The sequence below is a fragment of the Tachypleus tridentatus genome, chromosome 12 (genome assembly GCF_004210375.1).
Source record: "Tachypleus tridentatus isolate NWPU-2018 chromosome 12, ASM421037v1, whole genome shotgun sequence".
Classification (NCBI taxonomy): domain Eukaryota; kingdom Metazoa; phylum Arthropoda; class Merostomata; order Xiphosura; family Limulidae; genus Tachypleus; species Tachypleus tridentatus.
In genome coordinates this window covers 13254720-13278694 of record NC_134836.1, presented here as the reverse complement: position 1 = coordinate 13278694, position 23975 = coordinate 13254720, and the positions used below count along the sequence as shown (strand labels likewise).

Sequence of the window (23975 nt, the reverse complement as noted above, 5' to 3'; positions counted from 1 at the left end):
ACAGGGTTACATACAGCTTGTCATGCCTACTATAATGTCAGCTTTACAAAGGAACTGTATAACACTGGTGTAAATATAGCTTGTCATTCCAATTATAATGACTGGATTTAAAGTGTTGTGAGCATACCGCTTGTTTTGTGTGTAAAGTATACTCTGTAACGTTTGTTTGTTTTGAATTTCGTGCAAAGCGACACAAGCTGTCCCTAATTTAGCAGTGTAACACTAGAAGGAAGGCAGCAAGTCATTACCACCCACCACCAACTCGTAGGCTACTCTTTTACCATCGAATAATGGGATTGACCTTCACATTATAACACATCCACAGCTGTAAGGGCGAGCATGTTTGATATGACGAGGATTCGAACCCGAGACCCTCAGAATGCGAGTCGAGCGCCCTAAACACCTGACCATGCCGTGCTGTCTGTAATGATAGACAATAAACATGGTAGATTTATAAATATTAAAAGAGAAATATGTGTTTTCTCCTCTTTTATCGTAATAAACAACAAATTAAGATATTTTGTGAAATACTTTTACATCTTATGTTTATTATTAAATTATTCAAAGATAGGATACATGTCCATTATTTTTAATAAATCATTTATAAAGTCTCTTCTTTGTCTACACTTTCCCAGAATGGTTTATTGATAGAACTTAATAACTTTCACTGTGTTACTATTTGATTAAACATGGATTGCACAATAAATCTATTCAATTTTATCAATTCAGATTTCAAATATATCCACACACATTCATATTGATTTAACATGCTACAAGTATGATGAGTTTGACATACTAAGTATTTAGCCCATCCTGTATCTTCCGACACAATAGGTTGTCCATTGACGATAGTTTCTTCCATTCAGTGTCATATTTTCCATTTCTTTCCATATTATATTTACTTCGTTGATATCTTTTCCAATACCTTTTATTCCGCGTGAGCTTTTGTTTCCAATTTATCATAATTCTTGTGATACATCCACCTCAAGCTTCTTTATCTGACTAAATTCATCAGATCACATTTTTTTATGTGCGGTTCAGGCACCTCGATGTCTGTTATTTTATCCTTCTATTATAATTTCAGTATTTGACGCTAGCTGTTCATACAGAATGTAGTTAGCTTTTCTTCGTCTTTTTTGCTACATACAGCAAGACAGGCACAACAGAACAATTATAATGTCTACCTCTCATTTTGATCTTCATACTTTTACAGTTAAACAGTTTTCTATGTCGTCCAAATGTGGCATTAGCTTCACAAGTTCTGGTAATCACTGCTTTATGGCTATCTTCATTTCCCCATATTTTGTTTTTAAGGTAGATGAAACTTTTAACTTGTTCTATGGTCTTTCCATCGTATGTTATACTAGGTTTTTCTATTCTCAGTTGACATTGTATTCCATCTTTGAACATTGTATCTTACACCCACCTTTTCGGCTTCTATCTTCAACTTACTTGTGCATTCTCTCAGTCCTTCTCCTGTTTCATCCATAATAGCAATGTCATCAGCGAAGTCCAGATCAATAACTTATTAATCCACAACTTTATTCCACATCCTTTAGTTTCTACCTTCTTCATTACATGGTCAGTTACCATAATAAACGAGAATGGTGATAATATACTTCCTTGTAGTACACTAGAGTTGATTTTAAAATTTCCTGTTAATTCGCTTGAGAGTTTCTCTCTACATTATGTTTCTTGATAGGTTTCATTCACACCATTTATCACACTCTTCTCACTAATTCTGCGCATCGTGAAAATGTCATACTGACATGATTTATCAGTCTTAAATCCAACCTGATGTTCTCTCGGTTGAATCCTTACTATTTTCAGTAGTAATGAGTCTGTTTATACTTCAGACTACAGACTGAACGTGTGACCAAACTCTTACCTTTCGAGTGCATAATAAAATATAATTTATTTCACGTCTACTTTCTAGTCATACACTGCTAAATTGGGGACGGCTGGCGTAGATAACCCTAGGGTAGCATTTATTTACCTCCTGTATTCTATATTGAAACAAATATATAAACAAAAAAAAATTTCCTTTCCACATCTTTTCGTTGGTAAAAGAGTAGCTCAAGAGTCTCCACATACTCCACGCTGTTCTTTTTTCAGTATTTGTAAAACAAGGTACACGTGTTCAGCATATATATTAGAAATAATCAATTTAAGCTGATCATTTATTTTATTTTTGTTATGAATTATAGTGCTTAAATATCTAAATAAGAAATATGTGCAGAAAAGCTCTGTCATTGTAAATTTGAAAAACAAATATCTTATCAGATGGTATATCAGTATCACGATAATCAAATCAATACATAAACAAAATAGGGAGTATATTATTAACTTGTTTTGAAGACGACGATTTTATTTAGAAATAAGAAACTTTAATGGTCATCGAATCCTGAAAAAGTAAAAGCTATGACTCTTTATGTAAACTCTGTTGATGAAAGGTTTTCAGCTTTTCTATATTTAGAATAAATATAATCCTTAATTATTGTCTGTTTTTTTTAAAATTTATGTATCTTTCTTAGCGAAACTAACTTCGTTAACACTGTTGATGTATATAAATATAAGACTGTATCTCATATATGTTTTACTAAATCCCTTAAATCTTCGTTTGTTTTGTCTCTCATGAAACGCTAAGCTAGACACATAATTAACTAACCTTTGATCTTGTAAGGCTTTGAGTGCACTTGTTCAAAATATGTAACGTTTGGGATTGAACACTAATTGTAACAGACAAAACGAATAATAAGGTTCGATGTTGTTTGTATAAATTGGTTTAAAATGTCTCGTGATAAGTTCATTATTTGTTTATACAAATGAAAATCTTTAACTGAAATAGCAATATAAACATAATTTATATGAAAACTAATCAATATTTTATGAATCGTTAATAAATTTGCTAATAAATTGTTTTAGTATGTGTGATACTTGATAAGAAGAAACTTTTGTGATTTATTATATTTGACTAATAACATACAAGAATAAGTGTAAACCGTAGATATTATTACACTGGACTGGAAGTCAGTATTTGATAAAATAAAATGTTTTTATAAATAGTATGTTAGTACATCTAGAAATTTTATGTAAGAAAATCAAAGAACACTGATTTTTACAGATGATATCTTGATTTCTAATCAAACGTCCTTTATAGGTTATATTCATTTGTGAAAAATGTATTTGAAAGACTTAAACTTTAAAATGTACATAAAGTGAATTTTTGGAAGATATGGAAACAGAATTTTTAGATTTTGTTTCAGTTTTTTAGAAACAAAAGCATTACTTAAACAGAACAAATAGTACAATGGACAAAAGATGTATAAAAGATAATCCATTAGTTTATAAACTGATGTTTACGTTAAAGTTTTGTTATAAATGTTTCACCAGTCTTCTTTAGAATTCGTGATTTTATTTACACGCATTTACTTGAAACGCAAAACAAATCATTTTATGGAGTCTAACCGAATAAAAAGAGTAAAAAAATTGTATTATAATTGAAATGTCTCATCAAATTTTGAAAGCACATCTAATGTTTTGTACTAATTTATTTACCGACATTTAAATTAAGTGTACATTGCGAAAGAGACTTTGTCAACTCGTAACTGCTTCGTCATGTGGTTATTGATGATCTGAACAAACATCGTTTCAAAACATCGTCTGTTTATATAGCAACACTAATCTTTAGATATTTCAAAATATGTGTTAATTAAAATAGTAATCAGACTACAGACTGAACTTGTGACCAAACTCTTACCTTTCGAGTGCATAATAAAATATAATTTATTTCACGTCTAAATATATATTAAAGTAGAACTGAATCGAAGTGACACCGTCTAAACTTTGACCGATTGTTGTAAAGTACAAGAAATGTACATTAACTTGTATAAACTAGGTTTATTCGTGTTATCTAAAACATTTCTTATAGTGATTTCTCGACATGAATATAAATTTGAAAGTGTCATATTTTAGTTTCATTTTTGTTGTAAAGCATAATCTCTAAAGATAAATAGTAAACGTGTTATAAATGTAAAATAACAGAGGTGAGAAATCTCTACTATTTTAAATTTGAATAATTTAAGTTAAAACTCTTTCATTATAATGTAAACACATTTCAATGGCTTTTACTTCTGATGTCAGCTCAACTGTTTGAATTGGTTAACCTTAGGCTGAACTGTGTCTTTGGTGTCAGTGAACCATAGATATAAACTAAAAGAACTTCTGTAGTCATCGCTAGAGATGATTTGATTAACGTATGGAGAAAAATTCGGTTACATTTGTGCTTTCAATTGCAAAGTGTTATGAATTTTAATTGTATATACCTCAAGTGAATGGTAAGTGTTGCTATTGTAAATGGTTTCTATGAAAGTAAAGCGACTGGTTAAAGAGCAAGTCATTCATTTATTATGTTTTGTAGTTTAAAATAGAAACACCTCTTGACAAAAGTTTGTTTGTTTTTTTAATTTCGCGCAAAGCTACACGAGGGCTATCTACGCTAGCCGTCCCTAATTTAGCAGTGTAAAACTAGAGGGAAGGCAGCTAGTCATCACTACCCGCCGCCAACTCTTGGGCTACTCTTTTACCAACAAATAATGGGATTGACTATCACACTATAACGCCCCCACGGCTGAAAGGGAGAGCATGTTTGGTGCGACGGAGATTCGAACCCGCGACCCTCAGATTACGAATCGAATGCTTTAATCCGCCTGGCCATGCCGGGCGTCGACAATAGTAATCCTTTAAACTTTAATGATTTGTTAAGCTAAACATGAAAATTATCGTCCTTTTTCAGGAAGTTATCGAAATTCAAAACGTCAAAAAATACAAAAATATGATTAGGCATAGAAACAAAAATCATTATCTGTATCTTAAATTATTAAAACTAAATCGGCTGTCTTGTTCAATATTTATAAAAATATTAGGTATGATAAAAACTTTTCAGGAATACCTTAAATGCGTTCGTAACATTATCCTTTTATACAAATACATATGAACGAATAATATAAACATAAGTTGAAATCTGTATGCAGGCCTACGGAAGTATATAAACATTTTGTAAAACACATACAGTACTCCTACTAAGACCATCCACCTTTATGAAACATATGTAAGTGAAAACTATAAAATAATATGTGTAAAAAGATATATTTTCTCAAAAACAATAAAACTTGAGACTATATAGATAGCATAAAGACAACCAATTGAATCATTAAAATAAACGATTTACTTGTAAAAGCGAATCAGCACATGTGTTAAAATAATATGGAACTATAAAATACTGAATACCTTTGCAAAATATATGCAAGTGAAAAATGTCAAAATTAAATCTAGACTTTGCAGACTATTTGATTGATTAGTCGTTTTGTAGTCAACCACAAATACATACAAAGGCTATGTGTGCTTTGTTTATCATGGTGTTAAAACCTGGTTTCTAGCAGTATATGTTTGCGGATATACTGCTGTAACCTGGGGGGCTACATTGAAGACATGCTGAAAACAGTTTGTGCAATTAGTAACACGACGGATATAGAGAAACTTAGTAACAGTATCAACTGATAATATATCCCTCCCAAAGACAGACATTCCTCTAGTGTCACTTGGAGTAGACATTCTGTCAGACCTTGACATGCTTCACTCTGGTTCTAAAATAATAACAGCTGATGTTAAGTAGTGCTCAAACTACAACGTGTTACGTAATATTTATGTAATCCTCAAATGTCGGCATATTATATTACACTTGCGTAACGCTAAAGCTACCATAAAACACAAGTGTTTTGTTTGTTTGTTTGGAATTTCGCACAAAGCTACTCGAGGGCTATCTGTGCTAGCCGTCCCTAATTTAGCAGTGTAAGACTAGAGGGAAGGCAGCTAGTCATCACCACCCACCGCCAACTCTTGGGCTACTCTTTTACCAACGAAAAGTGGGATTGACCGTCACATTATACGCCCCCACGGCTGGGAGGGCGAGCATGTTTAGCGCGACGCGGGCGCGAACCCGCGACCCCCGGATTACGAGTCGCACGCCTTACGCGCTTGGCCATGCCGGGCCAAACACAAGTGTAATTACAGATTTTCTTCTCAACCATTATAGTCGTATTATTTGGCTACTATATAAAACAGGCATAGGAAGTTAGCCCGTCATACCGTCATAATGGCGGTGTTACAAAGCTGCTGTCTAAAACCAGTGTAGAAAAATATTTATTGACAAAAATACAAAGAGGCGGCTTTAAGGTGATAATAAAATAAATTACCATATGGATGTTTATGTATTTTTGTATTTCTTTGTTTTATTCTGTTTTTCTATACATCGTAGGTTTTTTTTGTGTGTAATATTCGTACGGATGTTCTGCTACTCAAAGAAATACATAATTCTAAGGGTGGTTTATTCTTGTGGATTATACCTTAATGGCGAAGGAAGGAACAGCGTTGCTTTATTACTTCAGTTTATATTGATAGAAGCAGAAGAATGGCGTTTATATTAATGTCTCCACACATGTTTTTCTGTTGATAAGCGAATGAAGTTTCTTTGTGATATCTATTTATATAATGCATATGTACAGGGCACAATTCAAAAACCGTATTTAGATTTCAGTGAGAAAGAAATAGAAATAGGATATCTAATGTAATAAATGTAGATTAAAATTCAAGATTGGCCAGGTGGGTTAAGATGTTCGAGTCGTAATCCGAGAGTCTCGGGTTCGAATCCCCGTCGCACCAAACATTATCGCCCTTTCAGCTGTGGGGCATTATAATGTGACGGTCAATCTCACTATTCGTTGGTAAAAGAGTAGCCCAAGAGTTGGCGGTGGGTGGTGACGACTAGCTTCCTTCCATCTAGTCTTACACTGCTAAATTAGGAATGGCTAGCGCAGATAGCCCTCTTGTAGCTTTGCGCAAAATTAAAAAAAAAAAAGAAAATTCAAGATATTGTTTTCCATTCGATTCACAGATGCGTAAATGAAAGAAGACAGAAAAAGTAAAGCAGCGCATACGTGACTTGTATATATCATTATTTGGTGACGTGATATTGTATCAAGACTATGTTTCGCTGGGAATCATAATTTTGTACTTTTCAGATTTATCTACACTACGCTTAAACAAAGCGTGACTTGTATATCATTGTTTGATGTTATCATACTACTTCCAGCCTTTATTTCGCTAAGAACTAAATTTTTTGTAATGTTCAGGTTTATCTGGACTACCCTATACATGGTGTGACTTATGTATTGTTTTTTTATGTCATATTGCATCAACTCTTCATTTCAGTTACAAAATGTTGTAATGTTCAAGTTTATCTATACCACACTTGCGCGTATACATTTTTGTTTGCGTGTTTTCTGTGTACATAAAATTTGAATACGAATTAAAATACTTGCTTCTGATGCATCACATATTTATAGTCCAGAAATCGTCCCCACATGGGACAGCGCTACGTCCTTGGATTCACAAGGCTAAAATCATGGTTTGATTATTCTCGGTGGACACAGGAGATAGCCCAATATAGCTTTGATATATGAAAATAACACAGTCCAGCAGGCTCTGATACACTTTTTTTGCTAATGCTGATTATTTCTTAACAGGATGTTTGTGCAAATATATAGATGTGTACAAACTTCTCACCCTTGGGAAAATTGAGAAAAATAAAAACATTGGAGATGGCGACTGTCGAATCAGAAAAATTCATGGATGTCTACATATTCCCAACTAGATAAGATATAAACATGATTAAACTATCGTTTTATATGTTTTTAACATATAACAACGCCATTCATGAGGGTAATTTTGTGATGATATGTATAAATATGCAAAATCAAACATGGCTTCTAAGACACCCTCAAAATTTACTTTTGTCATATACAGTACTGTGCAAAGTGTTAGGGAAACGGAATATTTTGTCCTTCTTTACATTTTGTGGGGTTAATTCTTCCGTGCTATTATAGATTGTAAATTTCAACATTATGGTAATGCTTCACTGATTTCTGTTAACAACTGAATGAGCCAGGGTGAAAATATCTATAATTATTTAGAATACTTGTATCAAGGTCACGTCATAAGGGTTCTATTTGAATAAACGTACTGGTCAAATTTAGGGTGTGAAATAACTGTAATTGTATGCATGCAGTATCTTAACTATACAGAAAAAAAGATAACGTATAGTTATTAACGCTTCACAAACAAACCTTGATAAAAACAATATATAACACTATATATTAAGTTTTTGTCACGGCCAATACAACGTTGAGAAATGTCGGAAGAACAGAAAGTTTGCATAAGAGTTTTTCGTGACGCTGGTTGGACTTTCTGACAAATTATTGCAGACTTGAAATACTACCCAAACACTGTCAAGTACATCCTAGACTGTGAGACCGAGACAGATAAATTTGAAAGTATGAAAAGAAGAGGTAGAACATTTGAACTCAATGATACTAATGTTACGTATCTTTGTTTATGCAGCTTTTGGGACAGAAAGAAGACTGTCACTGATCTCAAGCATGAGAGAAACGACCATGTACCAAACAACAGAAAAGTGTTCAGATCTATAGTATAAAAAAAGACTCAACGAGAATTGAATATTTAGTCTTGTAGTGATTAAAGAATTTATACTTCGATCTCCATATATTGCTAAGAGACTGAAACTCGCTAAAATGTACACAAACTGGACTATTTATTATTGGAGAATTATATTATGCACGGATAAATCCAAATTTGAAATATTTGGTTCAAAGCGTAGGTTGTACATCTGGAGGAAGAAAGATAAATATGCATAGCACTTAACATGGTGCATGGGGGTCGTTTTCTGCTGAGACGACAGAGATATTTGTAAAATACAATAATGGACCAGCGCAAGTACCATCAGATACTGATTTGTTTGCGTATTATTCGTAAACGATTCTACTAATGATTCCAAATGTCATATAACATACGCAAAAATAATTTCACTAAAATGGTCTTCATGCAACCCCCCATCACAATCCAATTGACCAAATCTGGGATTTAAGAGATTAAAAATTTGAGAAATCAAAAGCTAATTTCAGTGAAACTTTATGCGAGTCTATTTGAAATATTTGAAGTAAACTCCCAATGGACACTTTGAATGTATATGTTGCAACAATTCCTGGAATCATGTCTGCAGTTATTAAAGCAAAAGGGTGACGCACATATTTTTAATTGTTTGTTGAGCTTAATTACTTAAACTAGCATTGTTGTACTAAGTATGAAGATTAATAACGTTTTAATGTTTCACGTGTCATTTACCTTCTATCGTTCTCTGAAATTACCCTGAAATATAATTTTTGACTTTCTCGTAACACTTTTACACAGTACTGTAATTATCAACTATGGTTGAGAATAGTCTGGCTACTAAAGGTCCTCAGTTCATAAAGTGTGATAGATGCCAGAAGAGTGTTTTATTTATAAAAATGTTGGGTTAAAGAGTTCCTTTTGGATGCTAGTGGCCAGGACATACACGATATTTTCAGGGTGTGCAGGTAAGAAAAGTATGACGGTTTTGGGGTAAACTTGCAGAAGTGGAGAGGGAAAAATGTAAATTTCTTGCTTAACCTAAATTCAAGCCTATCCTTGCTCTTAAATGCATTATTTTACAAGCTTTTAGATCTATTTCCTTTCTTATCTTTCCTGAAATCCTGTTAACCAACCGGTTCCAAACGCTTGCTAGTAATAAAGGGGAGCACATAAAGGAAACAGATGGGATCACAAGGCCTGACAATGTGAAATATAGAGAAGTTATAGTTGGAAGTAAATCTAGTTAGACATGTAGATTATAGTAGTATGTGGAATAAATAGGAAACAAATAATATAATTATGCTATTCAGAGAGATAGTTAAGGGTGCTAGTAACAATGCAGATTTTTGGTTCATGTTGGGTCTAATGGTTCAAGGAAAGACGGGTCTGAGGAGCTTATTGATAAGTATAAAACACTGATTAAGAAAGGAGTTCATAGCTTGATTTGCTCAGGGATATTACCAAAAATAAATTGTGGGGATGAGATACTAAGTAGGTCACTAAGATTGAATGTCAGGCTTAGATAAATATGTTGGGATGAGCAGATAGATTGGTTGGATTTGTGAGAAACTTTAATGGGAAAGTTAATCCTTTTGAAATGAATGATTTAAATTAAAACAAGGCAGGAGCTAGCATGTGCTACTAACTCAACTGTACACAGAGATGAGGACTATAATATTAGTAAAACAGGAAGTATAATTAAAAAATAAAACATGTACAAGAGGCATAACACATGAAATTTAAAATTTATGATAAATTGCTACGAAAGTAATACTAGAAGCATTAGCAATAAATTCGATGAGTTCGAAGGAGTTGTGGAAACTGAGGATTTTAGTGTTATGAATTTTACTGAGACTTGATTGGATTTAAACAATTTTGATTAAAGATTTTTTTTGAAACACCACACTACAGATTATTTGCTAGATATAGAGTATTCGTAAAAGAGGGAGGAATATCTTTTTATGTCAGTAGCGAATTGCATCCTGTTGAACTAGAGCATATCAAAGAAAATAGCACTAAAGTTAAGTTAGTTTGGGTTAGTGGATATAAAAGGAAAAGTATTGTAACTGGGTGTTGTTATAAACCACCAGGTCAGAATGTGGAAATTATAGAGTAATTCTTGATGACGAGAAACCCACTTGAAATAAATATGTAACTCAGAACGTCTGGTATGGGTATCAACACTTTTATTGATAAGCAGTGAACGTTTCAACTTTCCTAGGTCATCTTCAGGTTATGCCTCTTTCTTAACCTGAAGATGACCTAGGAAGGTTGAAACGTTATTCTCTTCTTATCAATAAAAGTGTTAATACCCATACCAGTCGTTCTGAGATATATTTTTAGTGAGTAATTGTATGATGAGAACAGAATGTTACCTGAAAAAAATGTTATTGTGGGATATTTTATTTCCATTGGTATTCATCAGGAAAATTTCGAGTTTGACAGTGAGAGGGATAGGATTTGGAAATTGTCCAAGGTACTTTTGTATCCCAACTGGTGATGGAACCTACAAGAGAGGAAGTTATATTATGTTTAATATTAGTATCTGATATGAATACGACAGGCAGAGTTGTAGTTTAGGGTCACTTAAGTACAAGCAAACTTGGGATTTTACTACATGTAAAAATGAAGAAGAATAGTGTTCCGAATTTCAGGAAAATCAATTTTGATGGAATGAGACATTATCTGCCTTCTGTAGGTTGAACTACTGAGTTATGAGGGGATCTTGAAGAAGTGTAGGAAGCATTTAGGGAAAAATTAATATGCATTCAGAACAAACATGTTCCATATGGAAAAAAAGGGGCAATGGAGCAGAATAAATCAATATGGTTTATTGAAGGTTTACAAAATTATATTAGTAATAAACACAATAAATTCAAGAAATTTAAGCTTACTGAAAATAAGAAGAACTTGAGGGACTGTACAATATCAAGAGAGCTGGTTAGAAAGGAAGATAAAAGGATAAAAACAGCATATCAAAGAGTGTTGGCTGAAAGAGTTAAATCCAACAATAAGAATTTTTATGTATATGATGGGTAAGTAAAATGTTAGGTTTCTTAAAAATGATAGTGGGAAGCTGATCCCAGAAGACTATGAGATGATAAATTTATTAAATTATGTGTTCCCTTTAGTTTCATGAAGGAAAATACAAATATTATGCCTCAACAAAGCACTTAATATGTGAGAAAAATATTGATATAATATTATTTTTACTTCTGATATTATAAGAGAAAAGTTAGGAAACCTAAAAACTGATCAATCCCATGGACCAGAGAACTTTCATTTTAGATGTCTAAAATAAATTAAAGATTTTATTTGTGAACCACTAGCTATTATTTTTATAGATCATTGAGTAGTGGAAGAGTATTAATCGTTGGAAGTTGGCTAGTGTTAGTCCAATATATAATGGAGGTAATAAAAAATTATCCAGACATTTATAGGCCAGTTATTCTTACGTCAGTAGTTGGAAAGGTTTTAGGAAATATGATTGAAGATGCATTGCAGAATCTCTTGAAGCAATTTAATATTGTGTCAGATAGCCAGCGTGGTTTCACTAAGGTGAAATCTTGTTTAACAAATCTTCTAACATTCTTTAAGGATGTTACTGCATGTGCTGAAGAAGTTAATACTGTGGACTTTATATATCTTGATTTTCAGAAAGCGATTGATAAGGTGAGTCACAAGAGATTTGTTACAAAACCCAAATCTGTGGGTGTGGGGAATATATTATTAAACTAGTTGGAAACTGTCTGGAGAGTAGAAAGCAGAGAGTAGTAATAAATAGAGTTAGGTCTGGATGAATCACAGTTACAAGTGGTGTGCCTCACAGCTCTGTGCTGGGTCCTCTGCTATTTGTGATTTATATTAATAATATTGACTCTGAAATTACTGGCAGAATATTGAAAGTTACAGATGACACTAAGATTTTTGGGGTGGTTAACTGTATCAAAACTGCTGCAGACTTACAAGAAGATTTAGGTAATTTTGATGCATTGGCAGATGATATTTAACTATCTATAATGCAAGGTGACACATGTAGGTTTTTCGCAATTCAAATCATTATTACAATATCAAAGAAAATACATTAAATACTATGGTCGAAGAAAATGTTCTTGTTGTTATGATTGAAAAAATCACTTAAGTCGTTTAAGTGTACTGGAGTTAATAGGATTTTGGGTGACATCTATAGAAATATTGAATACAAGACAGTTGATATTATTGTTTCACTGTATGTATCACAATTAAGGCTTCATTAAGAGTACTGTGTACTGTTTTGGTCTCCCTTTGTCAAGAAGGGCATTAAGTTGTTGGAGAAGGTTCAGAGAAGAGCCACCAGGATGATACCTGAGATGATGAGATTGTCCTATGAGGAAATACTAAAATATCTAAACTTGTTTTCTCTGGAGAGAAGGTTCATAGAATAATTAATTGAGGTGTTTAAGATTATTAAGGGTATTTATGATGTAGATCCATCAAACCTTTTCGTCTTTAACAGTGAAAATAATAGATCAAGGAATCATAAATTCAAAATTTCGTAGTGTGGGAGTTGTCTGCAGTTTAGACACTGTTACTTTTGAAACTGGGTAGAGGCAGAAAATTTAAATGAGTTCAAGAATAGATTGGATGAATACATAAGTCGTAAGGGGTAGTTATAGTTGGGAGCTGGAGGGAACATCCATGATGAGCTGATAAACCTCCTTTTCGTCCTTTTAAAATTTTACAAAATTCTTTCTATTCCATAGGTTGGATTAATCAGGGGTTGACTGCAAATTGTGTTTTGTATATATATTGTTTTAAACAGGTGATGGATGTAAACAAAATATAAATAATTTTCATTTGAAATATGCTAACTTTTATGTTATCATACAGTCTAGATTTTCATATTTTCTATTTCCATTGACACTTTTATGTTAATTAGAAGAGTCTGCCACCTTACATTCTCAAGTATTTTTTTTTCTCTGTCCAGGAAATCACCTTTAAAAATTGTAAGGTTAAGGAAAATATTAATCTTAAAGTAAAGGTAACTTTTGTTTTATGCTGTCATTCAAGAGTGGTCTAGATGCTATACAAAACTTAAAATTGTATTTACTCAACAAACTCAGTAGTGCCTAGAGCACTGTGTGCGACATGTAATTGCTGTATTTTTAACTTTCTTTATCAGGTAGAGCGTGAAATTGCTATCATGAAAATGATTGAGCATCCTCATGTTTTAAAACTGTATGACGTCTATGAGAACAAGAAATACCTGTAAGTATTCTGTATAAATTGCTCTAGTCGTATTTTATTTTCCTAATTGTAGTAAAGATGTACAAGCGTTAACTATTTGGAGACAAACACTAAACAGAAACTCACACTTTTAAGATGGAAATGAAATGCTGTGATTTTAGACTATTTCAAAGTTTTGTTGCTCAGTTCGTTAAACATAATCTGAATCATGTTTCTCATGAACTTCTAACACTCATATCAAAAAAGGGATTTTAACTATGACGTTCTAACCAAAGCATCAAGGAGCAAGAACTTTTGGGGTTAACAGTAATATTTATATTTTATGTTATCATTTGATGGCCTAAGTTTCCTTTCATCCTTATTTATAAGAGGTAAAAACATACCCCTAATCCACAGAGATATAAGAAACAACTACTATCCACCCTGATGTAAAACACTAATCTACACAGATCTGAAACATGCCCACAATTCACATAAACTTTAAATACACCTGCGATACACAAAGGCCTAAAAAGCATTCAGCATAACACTGGTGTAAAACACAAACTCCTCGATAAATAACAAAAAATACCAGCGAAATAAACGCAATGATTTAATTTAAATTTTTTTATTCCAGCTATAGCTTACAAATATTAAAAGGAAAATGTTAGTTGAATAAACTTAAATTAAACATATAATACTGAAAAATTCTAACTGTAAACAAAAAAGTATTATTTTACTGGTTGGTTTCTGTTATAGATATCTTGATATCTGTAGTTTTGCCGAGCTTCCACATAAACACAATTTTTACGTTTATTGAAAAATTAAACTTTTACAATCTTCGTGAGTTTGCTAAAAACCAGCTATATAGATCAAAGATCAAACGTATTGTATGTTTATATAATGAAATTATAAATACTTTTCAGAACTGACCAATCACAAAGCGAGTCTTGAATTCCATGGACGATCAGCTGCTCCCTCGAGCGGTAGTCGGAAAAAAATACTTATTTGACTAAATTAAAATGAAAAGTCATTTTAAACAGTTCGTGGTGTTGTTTCAGGTACCTCGTGCTTGAGCACGTGTCAGGAGGTGAGCTGTTTGACTATCTACTCAAAAAGAGACGTCTTCCGGCCAAAGAAGCACGAAAATTCCTGTGGCAAATTATTTCCGCTTTAGATTTTTGCCATAAACATTGCATATGGTAAGAAGCATACGTTATTATTGGTGTTCTCTTGCTTTTCATTTCGCTAAAGGAGCGTTTCGTCTTAGTTTCTTCGTTACGTTTCGTTACTTTGTCCTCGAGCGATTATGAAATGGGCAAGCCATTGGTGGAATAAAGTAAGTTTTGGTATTCAGCATTTTAAACAAACATAAATATTGTTTTGTTTGTCCATATTTTAACAGTCACCGTGACCTAAAGCCAGAGAATCTTCTTCTGGATGACCAGAATAACATCCGAATCGCAGACTTTGGGATGGCATGTCTTCAAGTTGAAGGTACCATGTTAGAGACATCTTGTGGGTCCCCGCATTACGCCAGTCCAGAAGTTATACGTGTAAGTAATGACAGATAATCTAGTTCTGATGGCATAGATAGAGAAATTATTTGTATAGTGTTTTTATATACTCGTAGAAATACTGGAAGATATATGGATAGTGTTAATATGATTATTATCGCAAAATGTACTGAAAAATATCAAATCAACCAGTTCTTGTCCTTCTTCAGGGGGAAAAATACGACGGTAGACGAGCTGACGTGTGGAGCTGTGGAGTAATCACGTTTGCGATGATAGTGGTAGGCCTATTCTTAATTTCTATATATAAATCTTAAGCATTATTCTCACTAGTCTGCTTTTTGGCTTCACCCAAATAACTATTTACAGATAACTTTGTTACATTTATGTAAGTCTTCACTTTATATGTATTAAAAGCCTAATTAACTGAAAATCTTCGTAAATTTCAAAGAAAAACAAGATACAAATATCACTCAGCACTTTAGAACAATAAAACACTAGCCTTGACTTGTTATACAAGTACAATTAATAAAAACGAATTTGATAAATATTATACAACCATTAACTTACAAAAAATATAGAAAAACACATATAAATTTCTATTCCATGGTGATTAATTTATTTCTGTTGGTTTCCCGATTCGGACCGATGCGTTGTTCAAAACATATTATACCGGCCTTATGTAACTAGCAAGACATACACGTTGTTTAACATGACGAAATATTAATTTTTCACCTGTAAACAGACGTATTATCTTCTTTAAACGCGCGTGTTATTAATGTCGCCACCTCTAAACAGCTAAAGTTTGTTTTTTTTAAGCTATCTAATTTTTTCTTCACCGCGAGTAGTTTAAACAGATTTTTAGAGCTGTAAACGTACCATTGAACAACCAGGTGGCAAACAGTTAGATGTGTTATTTAAAAGCACATGAGGTTATTATTTCCAACTGTAAACAGTTGGATATATTGTTTAAAGCACGTGCTATTAATGTCATCACCTGTAAATATTCAGGCACATATCTCAGTCATATTACTATAAATTATACTGTTCGTAGAATGTATAATAATTTTAAAATTATTTTAAAAAAATAGAAAGCAAACTTCTAATTGTGTCTGAAGCCGCTTGGATTTCATACTAACCTCCCACGCATTTTATTTGTTTCAAAAGCTAGTCGACGTAAATAAATATGTCACGACAGAATTGCCAGTTAGGTGTTTTTAATGTTTACGATTACAAATCTTTATATTCTCACTAGAAAATCTTAATAGTTATCTGACTCCTTGAGATTAGATTTTTCCACATTTCTTCCGCCTTCATGGTAGTCATTGGAAGCTGAATCTAGAAAAGGATTCGTTAAATTTGTACCAAACTTAAAAAAAAGAACAGGTCATTAATCAAGTTGTCTTATTGTTTAGGGATCATTACCTTTCGACGATAAGAATTTACGGATTTTGCTAGAGAAAGTTAAGCGAGGGGTGTTTCATATCCCTGAATTTGTCCCCCACGAATGTCAGGAATTACTAAAAGGAATGATTGAAGTCGATCCGGAAAAGCGGATGACGGTAAGTGTGGAATTTATCTTTAGATGAGAAGGAAAAGCAATAAAGGGCTGATTACAAACTGTTTGAGTGATGAACAGGGGCCCGGCATGGCCAAGGCGTTCGACTCGTAATCCGAAGGTCGCGGGTTCGAATCCTGATCGCACCAAACGTGCTCGCCCTTTCAGCCGTGGGAGCGTTATAATGTAACGGTCAATCCCACTATTCATTGGTAAAAGAGTAGCCCAAGAGTTGGCGGTGGGTGGTGATGACTAGCTGCCTTCCCTGTAGTCTTACACCGCTAAATTAGGGACGGCTAGCGCAGATCGCCCTCGAGTAGCTTTGCGCGAAATTAAAAAAAAAAAATGTGAACAGAGAAGAACTTCGCTCTTTGACCAAGGAAACCTAACATATTTTTTATGTTCAGAAACTTAGCTGAGGTAGTATATTTTCAAATTTCTTTGAACTGCTTTTGGAAAAACTAATTAGATTTCTTTTTCTCGCACAGTTGTTCTAAATCGTGTTTTAATAGCTGTTAATTGTACAATTGTATTAATAATGGAATAATATCACAGCGTTTTTCGTTATAATAATTGAAGTTTGGTGCAAAGCTACATGAGGGCTATCTGCGCTAGCCGTCGCTAAATTAGTAAAGAGTAGCCCAAGAGTTGGCGGTGGATGGTGATGACTAGCTGCCTTCCCTCTAGTCATCACCACCCAATGCCAACTCTTGGGCTACTCTTTACCAACGAATAATGGGATTTACCGTAACATCATAATGCCTCCACGGCTGAAGTGGGAGAAAGTTTGGTGTGACGTGAATTCGACCCCGCGACCCTTAGATTACAAGTCAAGTGCCTTAACCATCTGGCCATATCGGACCAATAATTGAAGTGCTCAGTCATGAAACATATAGCGTGTAAAAGATAACGGCTTAGTAAAACGTTATGATTCCTTTCAAGTAGATGTAGAGATAATTTAGTTGCTGGAGAATATAGAATAAAATGACAAACGTTTTACTTAATTTTACAAGTGTTAATTTGTCTGTCTTTTTCTCTGATAGCTTTCTGAAGTAATGAAACACCCCTGGATAAATGGGTAAGTTCATTGTTCTTTGGAGCTATAGAATCTAATTTTGGTTATTACATTATACCTTGATTGTTTAAACAGGTCTTTTGAAGAAACATCACGTGAGTATTGTATGTTTATTAGGCATCTAAGACCTCTCTAAATATTAAATTTATGTATGATCTACTCATAAAGATGTCTCATTGTTACAAGAAAAATTCTATACTCGTTTTATACAACATGGGTAAGAATTATTAGACGAGTATCTTTTTATTTATATCATCACTAAAGAAAAAGATGGATATCGATATACTGTCACTCTTCGGCAACTCCAGTCAAAGTAAATTCATAATGATACATATTTAATATACTAAAGTATTCATACTTTTATTGTTTAGGGGAAGTAGGACACTATCTAAGCCTGAATATCCCATCACAGATACCATTTCGGTAAGTATGTAGTATTAACTACAATATGTTTTGTTAGTTTAAGATTTTCTAAAAAGCTTCACAAAGTGTCATCTCCTCGTAACCTTACTCACTTTAGTGTAGAAGGAAGGCAGCGAGTCAAAAACACCTATTGCCAACTCTTGAGCCATTCGAATAGAAAAGTGGAATTTTATCCTCTCCCTTTCAGTGCACGTACGACCCCAAAGTGTGTGACACGTTCTTGCAGCAATGAACCGCAAAACGTTATCCTTTAAATTCATGTTGATCAATAATCCACGTTTGGCTTAATAGCTTCAAGATTAGACTTATTAATTGGTATGACGAGATAGTTTGAGGATTTTTAGCATCTGATAAGAGGAGAAATCTAAAATAGTTAGTTTGTATACAATGTGAATGATTAAGAATCGCACACAATGAAACAAACAAACCTCTTTTGTCATGTACATGTATGGTATGTAATGTCTCATATATTTGCATGATACACTGTTACTCACCAGTTTCAAACAATTACATTTTCAAATTAAAGACATTCCCAGGTACAGTTAAATTTAAAATCTTTTTATAGTTGGGACTTTAAACATTGTATTCCATTGTCTAAAACTTCTGGTTAAAAGAACTGAAGGACTGAGTGTCGCGAAGAAACTAATAGACTCGGATTGTAAATCCGAAATTTCATGATCCGTGGCCTCTTGTCATAAAACATTTTCTCTGCATTTTTGAAGCGATGAGTGGATTATAAGAATGACAGTCAAATCTCACCACCTGGTCAGACAAAAGTATTTAAAGAGTTGGCAGCAAGTTATAGTGGTAAATAGTTTCGCTATGATTTATTAACTCAAAAATTAGGAAGGATTGTGCGCCGATAGTTTTACTGTATAATTGCATGAAAATCCTGAAAGAAATAAACAAACAGAAACTTATTAAATGAAATTAAAAGTTTTGTTGTCATGTATCAATAACTGTGAAAAGCTTCTTTCTCTTCACGTTCCTTTTTTGGTAATACTCAACAATATAATCTCTGCTTAACAAACAACCATCACCTGATTGTTCTTAGGCTAACTATGGTGTTCATGTTGAATGCTCAATTTATGTTGATTTATTAGAAAGGTCTATTTTTATTCTTTGATATCTGATAACTTTGGTGATACGACAGCAAAATAATTTAATTCAGGAATTTTATGACATTGAGTTGCAGCCAATAGTAAAATAAAAGTTACGATGTGTAATGTTTCAGTTAATTCTTACTTCACGTTTATGAATTAAATTAGACTACAAATAGGCCTACTATTACTAACGTTACACAGTCAGTGTTTAAAAGTTTTAAGTAGTGAATAGATATTATTTTGGTGTTTTGTCACATATATTACTACTTGGACTTAAAGCAACAATAAAATAAACGTTTATTATTGTCAAATATCTTTTATCATTTGTACAGTCGAAAAAGTTAAAAATTTATGTTGGAGTGTCCGCACGGTGTTTTCTACTTCCTTACCTATAGGCCCGGCATGGCCAGATGGGTTAAGGAGTTCGACTCTTAATCTGAGGATCGCGGGTTCGAATGCCGTGGGGGGCGTTATAATGTGACGGTTACTCCTACTATTCGTTGGTAAAAGAGTAGCCCAAGAATTGGCAGTGGGTGGTGATGACTAGCTGATTTCACTCTAGTCTTACACTGCTAAATTATGGACGGCTAGCGCAGATAGCTCTTGTGTAGCTTTGCGCGAAATTCAAAACATACCAAAACCTTACCTATACTACAGAGAAAAGGTTCAAAAGTAATATTTAAGTTTCTTTAAGAGTGCACACGTACTTTCATTCAAGATACCATTTTATTTTTTTCTCTGTATTTCGTGCTAAAATGTGATGATTCAAGGAAATAATAACTTCGAGATTGATAAAATAATTAAAGAGTAATGGTATTATAGAGGTACTATGAAATTCGTTTTAGTTACATTTATAAATTTCGTTAATCATTCAACAATGGCTTCCCGTCATTTTTAGTGAAATTCTATGCTAGTATGTATATAATCTTTGCGAAGCTGGATTGTGAATACATAATACATATGTTTTTAACATCTCCAGACGTACATTATACCAACAGAAGAAGATATGGATACAGATGTCCTGAGAAATATGATGTCTTTGGGATGTTTTAAAAACAAACCGAAATTACTGGAAGGTCTCCTAAATGCAAGGTACCTACAGTTTATCATGAAGAACGGTCAAACTTTGCTAAGTTTATTTTGCCCCTCTCAAATTCTCACTTTGATACGAAAATCTAAAAACTGGTTTTTTATGACATAAATCAGGTTATGTACTCTGATTGTCTCAAAACATTATGTCAATAGAGAATTCGTGCAACTATCATCTTCATATTATTGTGAAGCTTCTTCATCCAGACTCACTTGTTCATTATTATTTTGATGGCTTTTTGCATATTTAAGTACAAATACCATGATTCTGACTCTAACACCTATTCTACTAACACAATGTGATAAAATCTGGAGAAAAACTTCACAGCTACATGAATGTCAGTTGTTTTTAGGTTTATTGTTCTTTCTTCTAGTCATACTGTTTTGTTTTCGGCTTCTTTCTTACCTTCTGAGTATTAACAATCAGAAAGTCTTTAGACTGAGGTGTTCTATAATATGTGAGAACAACACCGTCGTTAGGAGATTTAATGTAACAAATAAAACACTTCTTTTTAAACTAATATTGATTGTACAGAAGTTCAATAATTATAAAATCGATTAATGAGTAAAACTAATATTTTTCAATACAAATCTGAGTGAAAGTCGTGTCAGTGTTTCTTTAAAGTTTGTTTGGTTTGTGTTTACAGTACTAATGGCTTATGTTGCAGTACTGCTGGTTTTAATTTACAATGTTACTCGTTTAAGTTTATATTATTGATAGTTTATGTTGCAGTGTTACTGGTTTATGTTGAGAGTTTAACTGCTTTGTGTATTCTTTATTACTGGTTTGTGTTTACAGAACTGCTTTTTTGTAATTACAGTATTACTGATTTATGCTTGAGTATTGCTGTTTGTGTTTACAGTGTATCAGATTGTGTTTACAACATTGCTGGTTGTGTTTACAATACTTAGGGTTATATTGCAGTATTGCTGGTTTGTGTTTACAGTGTATCAGGTTTATGTCTACACTATTGCTGATTTGCGTTTACAATACTTATTGTTTATGTTGCAGTATTACTGCTTTTTTGTTTACAACATTTACTGTTTATGTTGCAGTAGTGTTGGTTTGTTTTATGCTTTTTGTATTGATGTTTTGTGTTTACAGGGTATCGGATTGTGTTTTACAACATTGTTGGTTGTGTTTAGAACAATGCTGGTTGTGTTTACAATACTTATTTGTGTTATATTTTGCTAATTTGTTTTACAATGTACATGGTTTGTGTTTACAATAGGCTCCCTGTTTATAGTATAGCTGATTTGTGTTGCTGGTTTGTATGACAATGTTGCTAATTTGTTTTCATAGTACATATGGTGTGTGTTGAAAGTGTCACTAGCTTGCAGTAAAGTATTGCAGGTTTGTATTTCAGCCACAACACGGAGAAGGTAATATATCTTCTTTTGCTGCATCGGAAGGAAAAGGAGCCTTCCTGCGAAGACGATCACGAAATAATAGACAGGAATGTGTCCGAATCCGGTGAGTTCAGCGCTTGGAATATGTCCGAATCCGGTGAGTTCAGCGCTTGGAATGTGTCCGAATCCGGTGAGTTCAGCGCTTTGAATATCCTGACTAAAGCACTAAATCTTCCCTACTGGTTTAGAATAAGGAGTGTTTGTGTAATGTCTTTAAATGCTGAAGAGAACACTGAAGAAATTGAACATGTTTCTTATTGCAATCATCAGTGTCCGTAATTCTTTCTGTAGGATGTTCCACACACTTCTTTACGTTATTCCTTATCTCATAGTTCAACCTTATCAAATATGCAACAAATAAATATTAAATGCTGTTCAAAGATACTTCGGTATATATGCCATAGCAATGAACTATACAATGTATACCAATCATGATTATCTATATATATTGTATTAATTTATGTGATGACTAATCAGAAGTCAGTCTCGTTAAATAAGGACAGCTTATATATTAAAAATAGATGGCAAAACACATTATATTTGCTTTTATATAACATGAACAATGATTTCTTATTTCTAATGTTTATTTTAGCTGATCCCCGGAAAAAAAGAGTAGATTCTTGTAAGATGAACGGGAAGTTAAGACCTAGGTAAGAAATGTCATAAAAATAATTATAAAGCTACTGACTGAAGCTGAAACACATTATAATCCCGCAATATTCAGCCATAATCGTTTTAGTCACTTAAGATATATTACCAACACAGTTATTATGCACGTTATTTTCTTCAAGTCCCACACAAGTAAGTAAACTAGTATGAAATAGTTGCTTCATTTTAAACTGAAATACGTTGCTTAATCTTCTTGTGTATAAGGTAGCTTAACAATGATTTTGTATGTAAAGTAACTTAATAGCGTTTTCCATAAGCTCAGTTACTTAATAAGGTTGTTTAAATGATGCTTACTGTTTCATTACACCCCAACAAATGTCAAATTCTTAAGTGGTGAAACAGCGGTAAATCTTCGAACTTACAATACTAATATCAGGGGTTTGATTCCCGTTGATGGACACAGCAGATAGCCCAATGTGGCTTTTTCATAAGGGAATCCACACTTTTTTTAAATTTATTGTATTATGTAACACAAATTTTGTTCCTAGATAGTGTCTTATTTCTTCATTGCTTATGTTGTAAAAGTACAGAAAATGGTCATTATTCCTTTTAAACTTTGCTTTTGTGACCTGTATAGTAAAATTTAGAAATTAACATATTTTATATGTAAAAATGGGCATATTTGCACATTTTCATTTACATAAGGTCTGAATAAAAGAACATGTGAATCAAGATTTACATATATTTATACTAAAGTTATACAAAAATGAACAAAAATTTTTAGAAGTGAGGAGTTTTTCGAGATTTGCAACTGTAATTTAAACCACTTTCACGTATCAGCCCCCAAATATAGTCTTCTATCATGTTTTCGTTGTATGTCACTTGGTAGCGACGTTCGAAGTCCAGTAAATCTTGGTAGAAGCTCTCGCCTTGCTCCTCTGAGTATGCTCCCATGTTCTCCTTGTATTTATCAAGATGAGCGTCAAGGATATGAACTTTCAGAGACATCCTGCAGCCCATTTTGCCGTAGTTCTTCACCAAAGCCTCAACCAGTTCCACATAATTTTCGGCCTTGTGATTGCCCAAGAGGCCCCGAACCACTGCGACAAAGCTGCTCCAAGCTTTTTTTTCTTCTTCCTACTGAATTTCTTGGGGAATTCTATGCGCTTCAGGATCTTCTTTATCTGTGGTCCAACGAAGACACCAGCTTCGACCTTTGCCTCAGACAGCTTAGGAGCTTAGGGAAGAAGCCTCGAAGATACTTGAAGGCTGCAGACTCCTTATCAAGAGCTGTGACAAATTGTTTTATAAGACCCAATTTTATGTGCAATGGTGGGAACAACACCTTCTGGAAATCCACTGGTAGCTCACACTTGACATTGTGCTTCCCCACAGAGAACTCAGTTTGTTGTGGCCAGTGTTTCCTGTTGTAGTGCGCTGCGGTGTTCCTGCTGTCCCAAAGG

At 33.4% G+C, this 23975-nt stretch overlaps 1 protein-coding gene across 12 annotated transcripts in view; it reads left to right on the top strand.

Annotated features, from left to right (window-relative positions):
• Positions 1–23975, top strand: part of LOC143234842 (serine/threonine-protein kinase BRSK2-like) — a 57271-nt gene that overhangs the window by 17530 nt on the left and 15766 nt on the right. For 5 of the 12 annotated variants that reach the window (XR_013018827.1, XM_076472516.1, XM_076472509.1 and 2 more), the window contains exons 3-12: positions 13688–13773; positions 14793–14933; positions 15137–15287; positions 15458–15526; positions 16661–16807; positions 17847–17881; positions 18250–18301; positions 20384–20496; positions 21861–22033; positions 22496–22553. Coding sequence is in view for 10 of the 12 variants with exons in the window: in XM_076472516.1 (XP_076328631.1) it covers positions 13688–13773; positions 14793–14933; positions 15137–15287; positions 15458–15526; positions 16661–16807; positions 17847–17881; positions 18250–18301; positions 20384–20496; positions 21861–22033; positions 22496–22553 (1025 nt within the window). In the remaining 2 variants the exon portion in view is untranslated. Of the gene's footprint in view, positions 1–8915; positions 9492–13687; positions 13774–14792; positions 14934–15136; positions 15288–15457; positions 15527–16660; positions 16808–17846; positions 17882–18249; positions 18302–20383; positions 20497–21860; positions 22034–22495; positions 22554–23975 lie in introns of those variants that run through there. The other 7 variants (XR_013018828.1, XM_076472510.1, XM_076472512.1 and 4 more) reach the window with 5 other exon arrangements.